The sequence below is a fragment of the Simochromis diagramma genome, unplaced genomic scaffold, assembly GCF_900408965.1.
Source record: "Simochromis diagramma unplaced genomic scaffold, fSimDia1.1 OVJJ01000324.1, whole genome shotgun sequence".
NCBI lineage: Eukaryota > Metazoa > Chordata > Actinopteri > Cichliformes > Cichlidae > Simochromis > Simochromis diagramma.
In genome coordinates, this window is record NW_024386918.1 from 812,312 (window position 1) to 827,918 (window position 15,607).

Genomic DNA, 15,607 nt, shown 5'->3' on the forward strand with positions numbered 1-15,607 from the left:
AATATCCGGTTTGAAAGTAAACAGATGAGTGAATAACCTTTTACGTTTTTTTTTTATTATTTAGACCGTTCACATTCCGTGTAATAAATTTAGTAGAATGAGGTGTAGTTGCAGCATTTTTGGTTGCATACTTAGCCATATTCACACTTGCAAAACAATCATGACAAGCAAGCCGCACAATAATTTGGGATAAGTATACACACAAAACTGCAGCCAACAAGAGGGAAAAAAAAAAGTAAAAGTAAAAACCCAGAGTAACTACAAACGTAACTCCCACAAACCAGCTACACCCTCCCCCCCAAAAGAGCTTATATCCAACATGTCTCTTCACTCTCTAAAACAGAAGTTGCCCCTAACAGGGAACGCCAGCTATAACATAATGTTTAGATATCTGGCAGTTTGGAAAGGCACACGTGACTTCTCTTGGTCGTTAACTTTGCTCAATGATAAACAATTATATGAAGACCTATTAAATTATAAAAGCAGCAAAAGTACAAACCTCTATCTAAAGTGCAGTCAGAGTCAAAGAGCAATTAGGTAGCACAGTCTACTCAACCCGTATCTTGACTCCCACACACAGCCAAGATGTGATTCTTGACGTAGTCTTTAACAGCAGCTGGATTGGTGAATATTTCCTCTCCAAGAGGAGAAGAAATCTTTAACTTTGCTGGGTACAGCATCCCGAATCTCACACCCTGACATCAGCACAGTAGATCTTTACCTTCTTTAAAGGCCCCCGTCTCTTTGCAACTGCAGATGGCAGGTTCGGGATAATTAAGATTTTGTCTCTATTATGGGTCAGGGGACTGTTTAGCGCGGCCCTGCGAAGCGCCTCCTCCTTTTCTTGAAAGTAGTGAAATTTGACAATAAGTGGCCTGGGTCTCTCGCAGGGACGGGCTGTAGGCTGCAATATGCCCAATCCAGTGTCGGAGCGGTATCCAGGCCCAAAACCTCCTTTAGTAGCTGGGCCACAGAGTGGACAGGGCACGTCCCAGTCTCAAAGTGCTCCCTCACGCCAAGTATTCGAATGTTGCATCTGCGCTGTCTCCCCTCAAGGTCTTTGGTCTTGTTCAAAAGAGCTGAAACAATTTCTTTCAGATTGTTAACTTGCTTCTCCAAGTCCACACTCAGTTTGCACTTCATCTATTTGGTCAGAAACATTGATGCGAAGCGAATCGATCAGGTCACTTGGTCTCAACTTTTGCTTCCAGCATAGAAATTTTAGCAACTACGTTTTTCTCCGAGCTAGCTATGGCAGCCAATAGCGCGGGGACGTAGGATTGCTATCAGTGGCCTTGGCTCCATCAGTCTTTCTGGTATTTTTAGACCCTGACATTGTTGCAAAGTTCTCAGCTGACGACAGATAACATGTTAGTGCCGAATGTCACAAAATTTGTATGAAAAAAAAAATAGCGTATCCCCGCAGAGCAACTCAGCCACGCATCTTTACATGTCACTGCTCCTACGTCACCCCCCTGATTCCAGGTCTTTCTGTAGCTCTCCACAAGTGGTTATTGGTTCTTTGACAACTCTCATACAAAACACAGGCATTATCATTTTGTGTACACAAAAAGGTAGAGGGTGGTTAAGAATGACAGAGCTAAGATCCTTTGGGATGTCCACGCTAAACTCAATGGTGTCAGTTAATTAAAATATAGAGCAGAGAACTGGCAAATTATAGTATAAGTACATTTTTAGTGTGAAATAACACGACTTTTAACTTTATGAATTGTTCAATGAAAGAAATCTACCTATTACCAATGTAAACTTTTGTTATGTTTTTAGGCTCAATCACATTCACCAATTTAACTTCAAATGTATACTTGTTAAAGCCACACAAGCTATTAATTTGTCACAAATAAAGTATAGAGAGTAAATCAACTTAAAACTTATAACACAAATTTTCTAAAACTTACCCATTCAGAGTTGATATCAACGCACCAGGGTGCTGTCATTTTAAATGCTTGTGCACAGCAGTAGTGATGCCATGGAAGCAAAGCTCCACTTTGCACAGTCTGCATTTAACTTTGTTTTCTTTGAAATGCTTTCAGAATTTGTAAAATATCCCTTTCCATTTTCTTCCGCCCTCTTGTTTTGCCGTTCACACTATGATCTTCGAGTATTGAGTGCAGCCTTGGCAGACAATAGAGGTGATCCGTTTAGCAATAGATATACAGCTCGATCTCCTCTGTATCGCATTCAAATTACGTCACAGGACTTTTGGGCCACGTTGCTATAAACCCACCTACATTGAGGTTGTACGTAATTTTAATCAGAGTCAGAATCACAATCAGCATAGTTTGTTAACCCCTAAGGAAATTATGTGGAAATTAAAGGAAAATGACAAATCTCAGTAGAGTCAAATCAAGTCGAGCAGAATGGAAAAGAGGTATATCTATCAAAAGTGGTCCAAGGAAGGAACAGGCTCGTTCACCAGGCTCGCCAAGGTTCATTCACATTGTTACATGTGGGGAGTAAATGCTGTAGTCTAGTCCAACAGCTTGAACTACTCACACCTTGCCTCAGGTGACCTCAATAGGTCTTATGATGGCTTGTAACAAGGCTTGTAACAAGGTCTCAGTGGTTTCACACCTGAACTCTCAGTAATGGTAATGACCCACACCTTATTCACACCTTGGCTCATGTGATGAATCACATGATCAATAGTGGGCCGATGACTACCTTCAAAGGGGACAAAATGAAAGTCTAATTCCAAAGAAATGAATAATAAGTACAGAATAAGCTCAAAATATTGGGTAGAAAACCCAAGACCACCAAGTTCAGTATCTTGCCTTAGACTACTTTGGCATGCAGACTCCAGCAGCCAGGGATCAGACCAGGGACCCTAACCCTGCTCCACCATCTACCCGAATACAGAGGCAAAAAGCTCCTGGAAATTGGTAACTTTTTGCCCTGCTAATTGCTCTGCAACCAAAGCCTACTCTCAGACTTCAGATCTATGGAGCACACAGATGCTTCAAAGGCTTTAGTTAGCTCCACTCTCCAGCAAATGGAGAGTGGCTACAGCCACCCCCAGATTGTTTTTGTGATGGTCACAGTAGGTATTGTCTATAATGCTACATTTACTTCCTTCATTTAGTACCCTTCAGAGGATACTTAACATAGTCTTGGTAGTTGGCCACTTAGCCAGATTAGCCATGATCCTATCGCTTAGGTCAGCTTCTCTCACACTCACTACAGTCAACACATCTGTTGCTCTTGGGGCTTGGTACCCAATATTGAAAGACCAGGATTTTTTTTTGAATTTTTTTTTTTGAATTTTTTGATGATATCGCCCCCTGACCTGACATCCTGGCTCTCCCTTTGTGTTGTACCTCGTCAATCTCCTTCTAGATGTTGGAGCACTGAGCTACTAGTTGTTTCTGCATTAGTCCAGATGTTCAGTGTCAAAGACTCCATAGGTCTCACATCGTCTTCATGTAACCACTTCCATTGGAGTTACATGTGTAGTATCATTCCAACAGTGCCCTATTCTCATTATGTTCTTTTATGCCTTTTTGATCCAGTAGTCCACTTTTTGTCATTGTGTCCTGGTCCGGCTATCTTTTATTGCACAATATCTTCATATTCCATGTTCCATATTCATTACTTTTAGCGGGGACTATTTTAATAAATTATTATCAGGGTGTTCTAAAAGCTGCAGTTAGAGTATTAACAATAATGCGAAAATAACTAAACAGCCAATTTGTGCAGATTTTATATCTGAAAAAGCACGGTAGGTTACTGTGTTCCCCAACTCACGTTGTATTGACTTCTTTGTTTATTTTAGTTAAAACAATACACTTCAGTAACAAGAACGTTACAACACTAGACAATTTTATACAACCATATAGTGTTTTAAAACCATAATTCAAACTGTTATGCAATAATTCTCATTTGCCATGACTAAAAGCATGACACGCAATATCATTTTCAAAGAAAACTCACCTGTCTCTTCATCTATGGCAAATCTTCCAAGCCCACTCCCATCTCGAATGGAGTACTGAACTTCTCCATCTCTGCCAGCATCATCATCATTAGCTGTGACCTGGAGTAGAGTGGTTCCAATACGGGCATTTTCTTTAACTAATCCAGTCAAAGCAAAATCAGAAAAGTATGGGGCATAGAGGTTTTCATTCACATCTACAACCTCCACCTCCACAAAGGTAACAGAAAGAAGAGAAACAGGCCTTCCTTTGTCTTTGGCCTTTACAGTAAGGTTGTAGAACTGCTGTGTCTCATAGTCCAGCTCCTTTGTGAGTCGAATAACTCCATTTGCCCTGTCTACTTCAAACCATCCATTATAATCACTGGCTAGGGAGTACCGAACCTGGCCTCCCAACCCCAAATCTGGATCCAGAGTTTCTAACCAGGCTACAACTGTTCCTACTGGGAGATCCTCCAGAACCCTGGTTCTGTACACAGCAGGGATAAATAGTGGAGGACAGTCATTTACATCTTCCAAAATGATTTTCAGTGTGGTTACAGAAAACTTCTGGCTTCCTTTCTCCGCTTTGTCCCGAGCCTCAATTTTTAGGTTAAACGTAGAGACAAACTCCCTGTCTAGTTGGCCAGCAACATATAATATCCCACTAGTGGAATTGATACCAAACTGAGTGGTGCTTGTCAAAAGAGAGTATACAATCTCTCCATTGGGCCCAAGATCTTTGTCAATGGCCTCAACCTGGATGACGTCAGTACCTATGGCTAGGTTTTCAGGTATGACAATTCTAAAGCCTCCTTCTTGCAAAAATTGGGGTGCATTATCATTTGCATCTTCTATATAGACAGTAAGCAACCGCCAGGAACTTTTCTGTGGAAGGCCAAGGTCATAGAGAGTTAAGTTGAGGAGATAGCGATCTCTTTTTTCTCTGTCCATGTGTAGGAACACACTGATAAGTCCCGTCTGTATGTCAATGGTAAAACAGTTATCAATATTTCCATCTGAAATAGAGTATAGAATTTGACCATTGAAACCTGTGTCCCCATCATAGGCATTCACATTGAAAACACTTGAGCCTACCTTAAGGTCTTCCTGCACAGTAATATCTGTGGGAAATGTTTTGTCAAACTGGGGTGTCTGCCGATTCACAGAAAAAAGGTCAATAAAACCTTCCTCAATTTTAGGTTTATTGCTAGCTTTGGACTTTTTCAGTAACTTTTCAGCTAATTTCTGAGCCACATTTGTTTCTTTACATGTGAAATGTTTGGAAGAAGATTTTCCATAAACAACTGAGATATTGACAAACATAGGATCCGAAAAGCTCTCACCATCAGTGGCAGTTATTTTTAAACTAAATAAACCACTCTTTGGATGGGCTCTTGAGAGAGAATGCTGCAGTGCAAGAACCCCTGAATCTGGGTTGAGGTCAAAGTACCCCTGTTCGTTACCTGAAATAATCTTATATTTCACTAACTCTAATTCATCTATATCAATTGCAGACATTGTAGTAATAACTTCATTTACTGGAAAATCCTCAGGAATAATCCCCTGGCATGCTACCTTCTCAAACAATGGCTGATTATCATTTACATTTTCTAGATGGATTGTTACATTGACTTCACTTTCTCGTCTGTAAGGAGACCCCCAGTCAGATGCTCTGACTATGAACATAAAGCTTTCTGATGAGGATTCAAAATCCAGCTCTTCAGTAGTGCTTATAACACCAGAAAACTGATTGATTTTAAAGGGTAATGGCTGAAGACTGGAAATGCTGTAAGTTATGTATCCATTTTCACCTTTATCTTTATCAACTGCAGAAATTGTTAATACACTGGTTGCAACTGGTACACTTTCATTAACAAAAACCTCATAAGAGGACTGAGCAAATGTTGGTGTGTGATCATTGGCATCCTCAATGGTTACCCTCACTTTAACTTTGAGATTACTATCCATTTCCATTACTTCAAGATTAAAGACATCCTGGAACACCTGAGTGAACCAGCGAGCAGTAGAGATTACACCCGTTAGGGTATTCATTTGAAAAAAGGATGAATCCGCAGAGGTTGTTAAGATATATTCTGCATCATCAGGTTCTGGTGTGATTTTAACAGCCACTACAAGTGTACCTGGAGGTGAAATTTCATTTAAACTGACATCATACAACTCTTGCATAAATTTAGCATCTGAATTTTGATGTTTTTCGACCTTGATTTGGATGACTTCAACAGCAGATAACTTCTGCGGGGTGCCCCTGTCTTTAGCCTGCAAGCTAAGATTACAGCCATAAGGGTACTTTTGACTTATTGACTCAAAGGCTTTAATAGCAAACTCTCCTTCTTTAGTTCTGTCAACAAAAAACTGCTCTGAAGGATCTCCTCCTACAATGACCAAGGAATCTATTTCTCCATTTAAGCCTTCATCTTGGTCCTCAACAGTAACCACTGCATACACAAGATTTTTATCCAGCCATGAGGGGCTGTGGGTGAGGACATTCATGAGTGGAGCATGTTCATTTAAACGCTCTACATGGACAAAAAGTTTGGCTGTGCTGCTAATACCATTATTTCCATAAAGCTTCATGCCACGGTCCACCGCTAGAATTTCTAAGTCATAACGGTTCTGCTCATCGACATTAAGCCTTCCACTGAGAGTAACCACTCCACTAGTTGGGTGTACAGCAAACAGTTCAGTTTTTTCCTTGAAAAAATAGTAAAACTCTCCATTGGAACCGATATCCGCATCTGTGGCAGTAACTTGTGCTATACTAGTTCTGAGAGGGGTGCTCTCTGCTATGGTGACGGAGTATGTGGTAGGAGAAAACAAGGGCCGGAGGTCATTCATATCCAAAACCTGAATACTGACTTTAGTCCAGGTCTCAAGAAGAGCCTCTCCCTTGACAGAAGCTTTCACTGTCAATACATAATTATCCTGAATCTCTCGGTTCAATATGGCGGCATTACCACCTTTAGTCCTTATGCGTAAGAAACAGAAGTCTCCGAGTACATACTCCTCTGCCTTGAAAAAACCATCATCGTCACCTGAGGTGATTCTGTAGCGGATCTCCCAGGAGTGCTGGGCGAGGTGGATGCCCATTTTAATTTTACTGTTGGCATAGGTGCGTGCTGCTGAGTTTTCATAAATTGTGGCATGGTAGACAGGCTGAGTGAAGCTGAAGTGAGATTCATCTTGAGGAGCCCCATGGGTGTTCTGACCGTTGCAGAGTGGTGACTTCAAGAATACCAACAGCAGCAGCAAGGCCAGGCGGAGATGAGGGGCTCGAATGCCTTCCCACTGGCTCATATTCATATCCATTCCATCATAACTCCATGCTGAAGCAGTCTAGAAAAAGAAAGGCAGAGACATAGAGAGAAACGTCAGCAACAGGAGGGGGGATTCTTTTCATTCACAGTCTCTGCCAATTAACCATAGTTAATAGCCATAGTTAACCATTAGAGGAGTAGAGATGCTGAAAGAGATGACCCAGCTGAGTGCAGTTACTTGGCAGCCATAATGAAACTTACATCATCCTTGTGCAGTATGTGGATACCGACAATCAACTGCTAGTTTTAGAAAAAAAAAAAAGCTGTGGTTGTTTGTCAAGGAACAAAACAATTATATGGTTAGGAAGAATTGTATCATCATCAACATACTATAGAACATAACTGCAGAGACAAATTGCTACTATACTTTGACCCTATCATAACCCATTTTCTAAATTACTTGAAAATTGCAGTACTATATTTCAAAACCATGTAATATCACCAAAAGTAAGCCAGATGTGGTTTCAAATGCAAAGTAGCTACTTTTTTCAATGTGTTCTCTCTTTTATTAAAAAAGAAAATACTGTGTTCTGTAAGTAAGCAGCCACAAGTATGTGCCAATCTGCACTTTTGGCCTGAAACCTTTTCCAGTAAAAGCCATGCTGTAGCTGTAAGACTACCACAATAGTCTGCATTTTGGTGACTAAGCACTTTCTCCACAAGGGATAAAGAGATGGAGTGGAAAGGCAGATGGTTTCCGAGTCTTCTGAAAGAGTATTTACTTTCTGTTGAAAGTAAACCTATTTAGCTTGGCAACAGTGCCCCCAAATTGAAACAATACAAATTGAAACCTGAGCGTGCATTTAAATAAAATTCAGTAGTCATTCGTGAGTGAAAAATGTGACGATAATCCTAAGAGAAGTGCAGAAAATATCACTTTTTCTTCTTTTTCTCTGACATTATTAAACTGTCAACTGAGGCACACCAATTATGCCTCAGTACTGAAATAACCCTTCCAATCTGTTTTTGTTCACTTTTGGCAGAGTCACTACGTATCTTAGCTAATACAGTAATAATACATACAAATGGTTGTTTTTCCCCTATTTGTACTTGGAGTAGAAACAATTTAAGGGATTCTGTCATTGCAACATCTGAAATACTATTACCATTAATTTTATTTATATAGTACCAGTTCACAATTTTAGGTTTATTGCTGTCTCAATACATTTCCTGAAAGGCATGGTTCTGCCAAAATTTATAGCAGACAGCTGCCGCTCGCAAAAGGAGCAATGGCAAATGACAAAGCAGTGGAAGCTGAAAAATTGCTAGAAGTGTAACTAACAGAGGTATAACGGACTGAAAAAAGATGAGTGAAGAAGAAACACTCATTCTGCATTTATTGATTAGTTATTATTAATCGCTGGCGGTCTTCTACAGCCTATTTTTGTCCTGTCTTCCAGCCTGGTTTATCTGGACGTTTTTTCTGTTAAAAGGAAGAAACCTTGCCACCGTCGCCAAAATACTTGCTCATGATTGTTAGGGTTTTCTCTGTTTTCTTTGTATTACTGTAATTTCTTTACTTTACAACATAAAGCCCCTTGATGCACACAGTTATATCATAGATTAACTGTGATGTATCACATCTTTGGAAAGCTGAGTACAATTTCTCTAGCCACACCCAGGCCTGATTACTGCCACACCTGTTCTCAATCAAGAAATACCGTAAATAAGACCTGCCTGACAAAGTGGAGTAGACCAAAAGGTTCTCAAAAGCCAGACATCATGCTGTGATCCAAGAAATTCATGAACAAATGAGAAACAAAATAATTGAGATCTCTCAGTGTGGAAAATGTTATAAAGCCATTTCTAAAGCTGAGGGACTCCAGCAGACCACAGTATTATCCACAAATGGCGAAAACATGGAACAGTGGTGAAACTTCCCAGGAGTGGCCAGCCGACCAAATTTACCCCAAGACCGCAGCTCCTGGGATATTTTTGGTCCAAGAGGTCGCAAAAGACCACAGAACAACAACCAAAGAACTGCAGGCCTCACTTGCCTTAGTGTTCATGATTCCACCATAAGAAAGAGACTGGGCAAAAATGGCCTGCATGGCAGAGTTCCAAGACGAAAACCACTGCTGAGCAAAAAGAACATAGAGGCTCCTCTCAGTTTTGCCAGAAAACATCTCAATGAACCCCTAAAGTCTTTTGGGAAAATACTATGTGGACTGATAAGACAAAAGGTAAACTTTTTAGAAGGTGTGTGTTCCATAATATTTGGCGTAAAATAACACAGCTCTCAGAAAGCGAACATTATTTCAACAGTAAAATACATGTGATGGTCTGGGGCCGTTTTGCTGCCTCAGGACCTAGACGACTTGCTGTGGTAAATAGTACCATGAATTCTGCTGTCTATCAAAACATCCTGAAAGAGAATGTCTGCCCATCTGTTTATGACCCCAAACTGAAGCACAATTGGGTTCTGCAGAAGAACAACAATCCAAAACACACCAGCAAGTCCACCTCTGAATGAATTAAGAGAAACAAAACAAAAACTTTGCAGTAGCCTAGTCAAAGTCCTGACCTGAATCCAACTGACATGTTCTGGCTTGACCTTAAAAAGACAGTTCATGCTTAAAAAGCCCTCCAATGTAGCTGGGTGCAGCTCCTTTGCAGAGTGAGCTGCAGATGGGCAGTTGGACAACGAGCTCTGTAGCAAAGGTTTAACCCTTGCATGTTACGAGTTCTGTATTCTGATAATTATAACATATACTATATTATGCCTATATTAATTCAAATGCTGCAAATATCCCTCTGTAAGAATTGGGCACCTCAACATGCCAGTTTTGTCTAATTTAAAGAAGTAAGAAAAAACTTTAGTACCTTTTTTCATTCAACAGTACACAACATTAAGCATTAAGCTTAATATTAGACTCCATCTGCTGTAAAATGTAAACAGTTGACAGTTCTGAGCTGTATTTGATATTATTTTGTCATTGTTGGACAGATGTGGTTTCTGAGGATATAAAAAGTTTCAAAATGATAATTATTCATCAAACTTTCCATCTCTTCAGATCTTCTTATAAACACTGTAAACAATGCGAGCTTAAAATAATTTTTCATCATTCTGCTGCATAATTGCTATGTTGTTACTATACCAGCAAATCCCACAAGCTTGTGTCAGCTAAATGTCTGCCACACACACCACATCAGCCACACAGAAAAATAGCATCATTCTCTTGAGAGAAGTCCCACTTACTGTCAGCTCTAAACACCCTGTCATTAGCTTTTTATTACAGGCTAATTAGCCTTGAAATACATGGCAAACGGCAACCAGCAACTTCTACTGGAAAGAGAAGTTGCTTTGTCTGACCTTGCTAATACACAGCTATAGGTTAACATGTAACTCAGAGAAACAGTCCTGCTGGCAAGCCTGCTGGTCATAAAACCTTTATGGATCTATAGAAAGATGTTATCAGCATGTAAAGTTAAGCACACATATGCATGGACACAGACACATATGCATACATACTCTCAGTGAAAAGCTGACTGAGGCAACAAGGTAATGTGAAGCAGCAAACAGAATAGTTTTTTTCTTTACCATACAAACAAGTATCTATGCGGTAGAGATCAGAAATGAAAGGTTTCTTCCTTCATGAGTTGACCAGAAATACTCCTCCCCGGGTCTAGGAATTATCAGCCACTCACAATTCACCAGGGCTGCAGACCAAACTCTCTCTGCGTCCAAATGTGGTGAACTTACAAGCTAAGAAGTGAAACAGACAACATATATTGAATCGCTGTGGTTTGGAAGCATTTTGATTAGGACATTAGCCTGTACTGAAAGAAGTCAAGTCAAGTCAGCTTTATTTGTATAGCACTTTTAAAAGACACCAAGTGTTGGTAAAATAAATGAGATAAAAAGATTACAAAACATCTATATATACACACACATGCATGTGTTTATATGCTTGTATATACAAATGTTTATACAAGCATACAAACACACATATATATAAAAAAGGGTGAGGGTAACAGTGGTCCCAGTGGTAATCGGAGCGCTAGGTGCAGTGACTCCCAATCCCAGTATGTTCGTTCTCTCTCTCTCTCTCTCTCTCGTGAGCGTCGCTTCCTCCGGGCGAACTGGGCTGCGATGAGGAAGCAGAGAGTTTGTGAAGCTCAGAACGTGGCAAAAACAGAGCGAAGGACTGCAGCGGAGTGAGTCTAACGTCCGGCGTCACATAATCTTTCTTCCTCCGCCGCTTAACCCTCTTGTCGGACTGGTAATCCAGGGGTGAAGGCGGAGGTGTAGCGACTGGAGAGAATGAGCACGTGCTCAACCTGATCGCCCGAGGCATAGGCGCTGGCTCGGCCATAGCCATGGCAGTTTGGAGGCTGCGGGGCCCTCCCAAAGCCAAACGTGACCCATAGAAAGGTGACTGGAGCTCCTGGGCATGCTTAGCCTCCTGCCTCACGCTCTCCTTGAGGAAGGCAGAAACTGCGGGTCGCTGATACCACACGGAGTCTGCTGGGTACATGTTCTGGTCGCGATCTTCTGTTAGGTGACGGCTGTGTGTGGACAGGGATAGGACCCAAGATGCAGACTCCAGAGACAAACTTAAACCAAAACAGCTTTAATGCTGAACGCAAACATAACATAACTGGGAAAAACTCAAAATAAACTAACACCAGTGGACTGGCAAAACACACAGCAAAATAAATGGTAGATCGCAACACAGACACAGAGAAACACAGGGCTTAAATACACAGAAGGAGCAATCAGGGAATGAGTAACAGGAGGGAAACACAGCTGGGGCAAATCAGAACTGACGAGACAAAAGGAAGCGTAAACTGAACACACTGAGATAAGACAGAGACCTTCAAAGTAAAACAGGAAACACATAACACAGACTCACATGCAGGCACTACAGAGGGAACAGAAACATGGGACCAGGGCAGACACAAACACTGACTGAACACGGGGATATAGGAACTAAGGATACACAGAGACGCGAACTAGACAAGGGGATACAGGTGATAGGGGAGACAGAGCAACTAAAGAAGACAGAGACATAAACCATAAGACAGAACTCAAAGAAACCAAAGACTAAAAAGTATAAATAATATAATAAACTCAAATACCCTGGGTCAACGACCCAGGCATCCTAACAGATAGTTAGCTATAGATTTTTACAGTGTTATTACGTTATCAGGGCTCTAGAGTGCGACCAATTTGGTCGCAAATGCGACCAAATTTTTCAATGGTGCGACTAAAAAAAAATCTTAGGTCGCAGCGGTGCGACCAACTCTTCGAGTAAAAAAAAAAGAAAAAAAAAAAGACTCCGCAACTCTGAAAGTCTCCATGTGGTCAACAACAGACACACATTATGCCCCTGTCGTGGTCTAAACCAATCAGAGATAGTAAGGGGTGGGACCTCTCTGATAGGCCGTGGTCCAGTTGAAAGTGCAGGCACATAGAGGTGAGTAGCTTGAATAAAGCGATATCGATTCATTAAATCCTTTTAAATATAAATGTATTTTGCCAGAAATGCCAGATTAAAGCTCACAAAACAATTTCAACAACCACCAAACAGCAAACTAGTGCAGGTACACGGATTCTGCACAAAGAAGTAAACACAGAGCGCAGACGCATCGGAATCAGCTTTCTCTTTCTCGGGTTTCTCACCTCTCACAGGCTGATCCGCAGGACCTATTTACACTCACTCACGCAGTCGAGGCTGAAAGCCGACAGCTCACTGATTCTGATGCGTCGGGTCCGCGCTGTGTTTACATCTTTTTTGCGCTAGATTCTGAGCTGCAGGTTTTGTCTCTGTCCAACCAAAATTCACTGAACCAGCAGCAAAAGAAGCAGCAAACTACGCTTCACATTTGAGAAACATCGTCATGAATTCCCTCTGACTTTTGCTGTTTTGCTTCCACCACGATAAAAATCACACTTCATGCACAGCCCTCTCTCTCTCTCTGTGTACTTCAAGAACAGTTCCCCATCTCAAATCTCTGTTTTTGGCATTATTCATTCGCTTATTACCGACCAGTCTAGCGTTGTTTACAGCGCTGTCGGCTGCTGTCTTTATTTCTTTTCTTTTGTTTAACTTAAATGTCCTTGGACAAGAAAGCCTAATTTCTGCTGTTCAATACTGAAGAAATTTAAATGTTTTAAGAATATTGCAGAATATTTTTCAGGTTATCTGCTAAAAAGTAGAGATGGACCGATCCTGATGTAAATTACTGGATCGGATATCGGAGAGAAATAAAAAATGTCATCCGATCCATTAAATATCAAAAAAGCACCTCACAAAACTTGCAACATGGCGTAACTCGGCTCATAACCGTAGCACGTCGCAGCAGTGTGCTCACATGATAGAGCGGCTGTGTGTATTTGTAGCCTCGTTACCAATCTGGCATTAATCTCCGAGGAACTTATCCCAGAGAGAAGTAAAACAAATGTGTAAGTTCATCTCTGAATGTTTGTAAAGCATTCCCGCGTTAAGCTTAACAACCGATATATGGAGCGACTGCCTCTTCTCTCTCTCTCTCTCTCTCTCTCTCTCTCCTGTTGCTACTTCAATCATGAAACTGATCAATGATCAGCTGATCGGCTTTTCTGTCCCGAGTCCATCTCTCTTGTTTGTTTATTGCCCACTTCGCGCCAGAAAGAGGAAACCAGCGGCTGAACAACAGCAGCACGTTTAAGCTTGATAAGCTGTTGTTGGAATTTATTTACGTTCTACACCAGGATCCTTTTCTACGTAGCTGACGGCTGGTAACTGTGCAGGGGCGGATCTAGCAAAGTTTAGCCAGGGGGGCTGATAGGGCATTAATAGGGAAAAGGGGGCACAAAGACATACTTTTCTTTCTTATTCTCATTTAAAATGTCGAGCTTTTAATAAATAATTATCTGAATCTTACACCCAAAGTTTTAATCTGATGTAAAATGTATAGAAGTCCATTACTGTATATAGTAACTATTAAGTCTAATATACCCTAGTAAGCTATAGTACTTTTTCCTTTGGGAACCATCTGTGCAGTCTGCAATTCTGTTGAAGAAAGATGTTGAATCTATTTAATTATTCTTGAAAAATAATTGATTTCTGTGCATTTCTTTCACACTGCATCAAATTAAAGTTGATTACGTCAATTAAGCATCATGAGTTGGAGGGTGGGTGGTTCCCTATTTTTTTTTTTTTTTTTTAGAACCCTATTAGTTAGGTTGCTTACTCTTTCAAATACCAGAATAGGAATGATTGAGTAGGTTTAAGTTCATTAGATTGATCAGTATTGCTGAACTATGAAATATTTTGGGTGCAGTGCATTTTTTGCATACAGGTATAACAGAATAGCTTTAGTGTTTTGTTTTTGTTTTTTTAACTTGAGTATGAACTTATACAAAATGCAGCAAGATATTAAAAAAACAGTTTTATTGATTAAAAAACACACCATATCGGATTCATATCGGTATCGGCAAATATGCAAATTTATGATATGGGTATCGGTATCGGACATAAAAAAGTGGTATCGTGCCATCTCTAATAAAAAGCCAGGCCAGGAAAATCTCCTTCATGTTTTTCTGTGTTTTATTCTCAGTTACTTTGACACAAAGGCATCTGCTGTGATGTTCACATCTCTTATAAAGTCTCACAAGTATCAATACTGATAAATGATCAGAATTAAAATATTTCTGACTGTCTGAGGCAAAATTGAATCGAATCGAATCGGGACCTTGTGAATCGGAATCAAATGGACTTTAGAAATCAGTGATGATACCCAGCCCTAGTGAGTAAGCCCGACAGAAGTGGATGTAGCTGTGGGTTATAAAAAAGATGAAAAGAACTATTGATAACTTTTTTGTTAAGTTGAGGCCTTATCCGTCTGAAATTCATAGCCAGTGCTCTGAAATGGAGCCATCAACCTCTGAACGCTGAAGCACAGTGTAATCATGTCTCAACAAACTCCACACTGCTCACCTTCACCTAGTATGTGACATGCCCAAACAGAGACAATAAAACACTGGACTTACTGTATACCAATGCTGAAGAGGCATACAGTTCATCACCTCTCCCTCCCCTGGGCAGATCTGACCACAACCTGGTGCACCTTGTCCCTGTGTATGAGCCCTTTGTGCACAGGGAGCCACCAGCCACCCGCACAGTGCAGAGATGGTCGGAGGAGAGTGAGGAGGCTCTTAAGGATTGTTTTGAGTCTACTGTGTGGGAGGTGATCTGTGATGACCACGGAGAGGACATCGACAGCCTTGTTAGATGCATTACGGACTATATTAATTTCTGTGTGGATAACACCGTACCTACCAGGACTGTGCGGTGTTTCTCCAACAACAAACCGTGGATTACCCGAGAAATTAAAGCTGTCCTCAAGCAGAAGAGGA

At 40.8% G+C, this 15,607-nt stretch overlaps 1 protein-coding gene across 9 annotated transcripts in view; it reads right to left on the bottom strand.

The window, feature by feature from the left end:
• fat3a (FAT atypical cadherin 3a) overlaps nucleotides 1-15,607 on the bottom strand; it is a 197,083-nt gene that overhangs the window by 140,107 nt on the left and 41,369 nt on the right. For all 9 annotated transcript variants that reach the window (XM_040036486.1, XM_040036487.1, XM_040036483.1 and 6 more), the window contains exon 2: nucleotides 3,949-7,282. In XM_040036486.1, coding sequence (XP_039892420.1) covers nucleotides 3,949-7,255 — 3,307 coding nt within the window. In that variant the 5' untranslated portion in view covers nucleotides 7,256-7,282. The remainder of the gene's footprint in view (nucleotides 1-3,948; nucleotides 7,283-15,607) is intronic.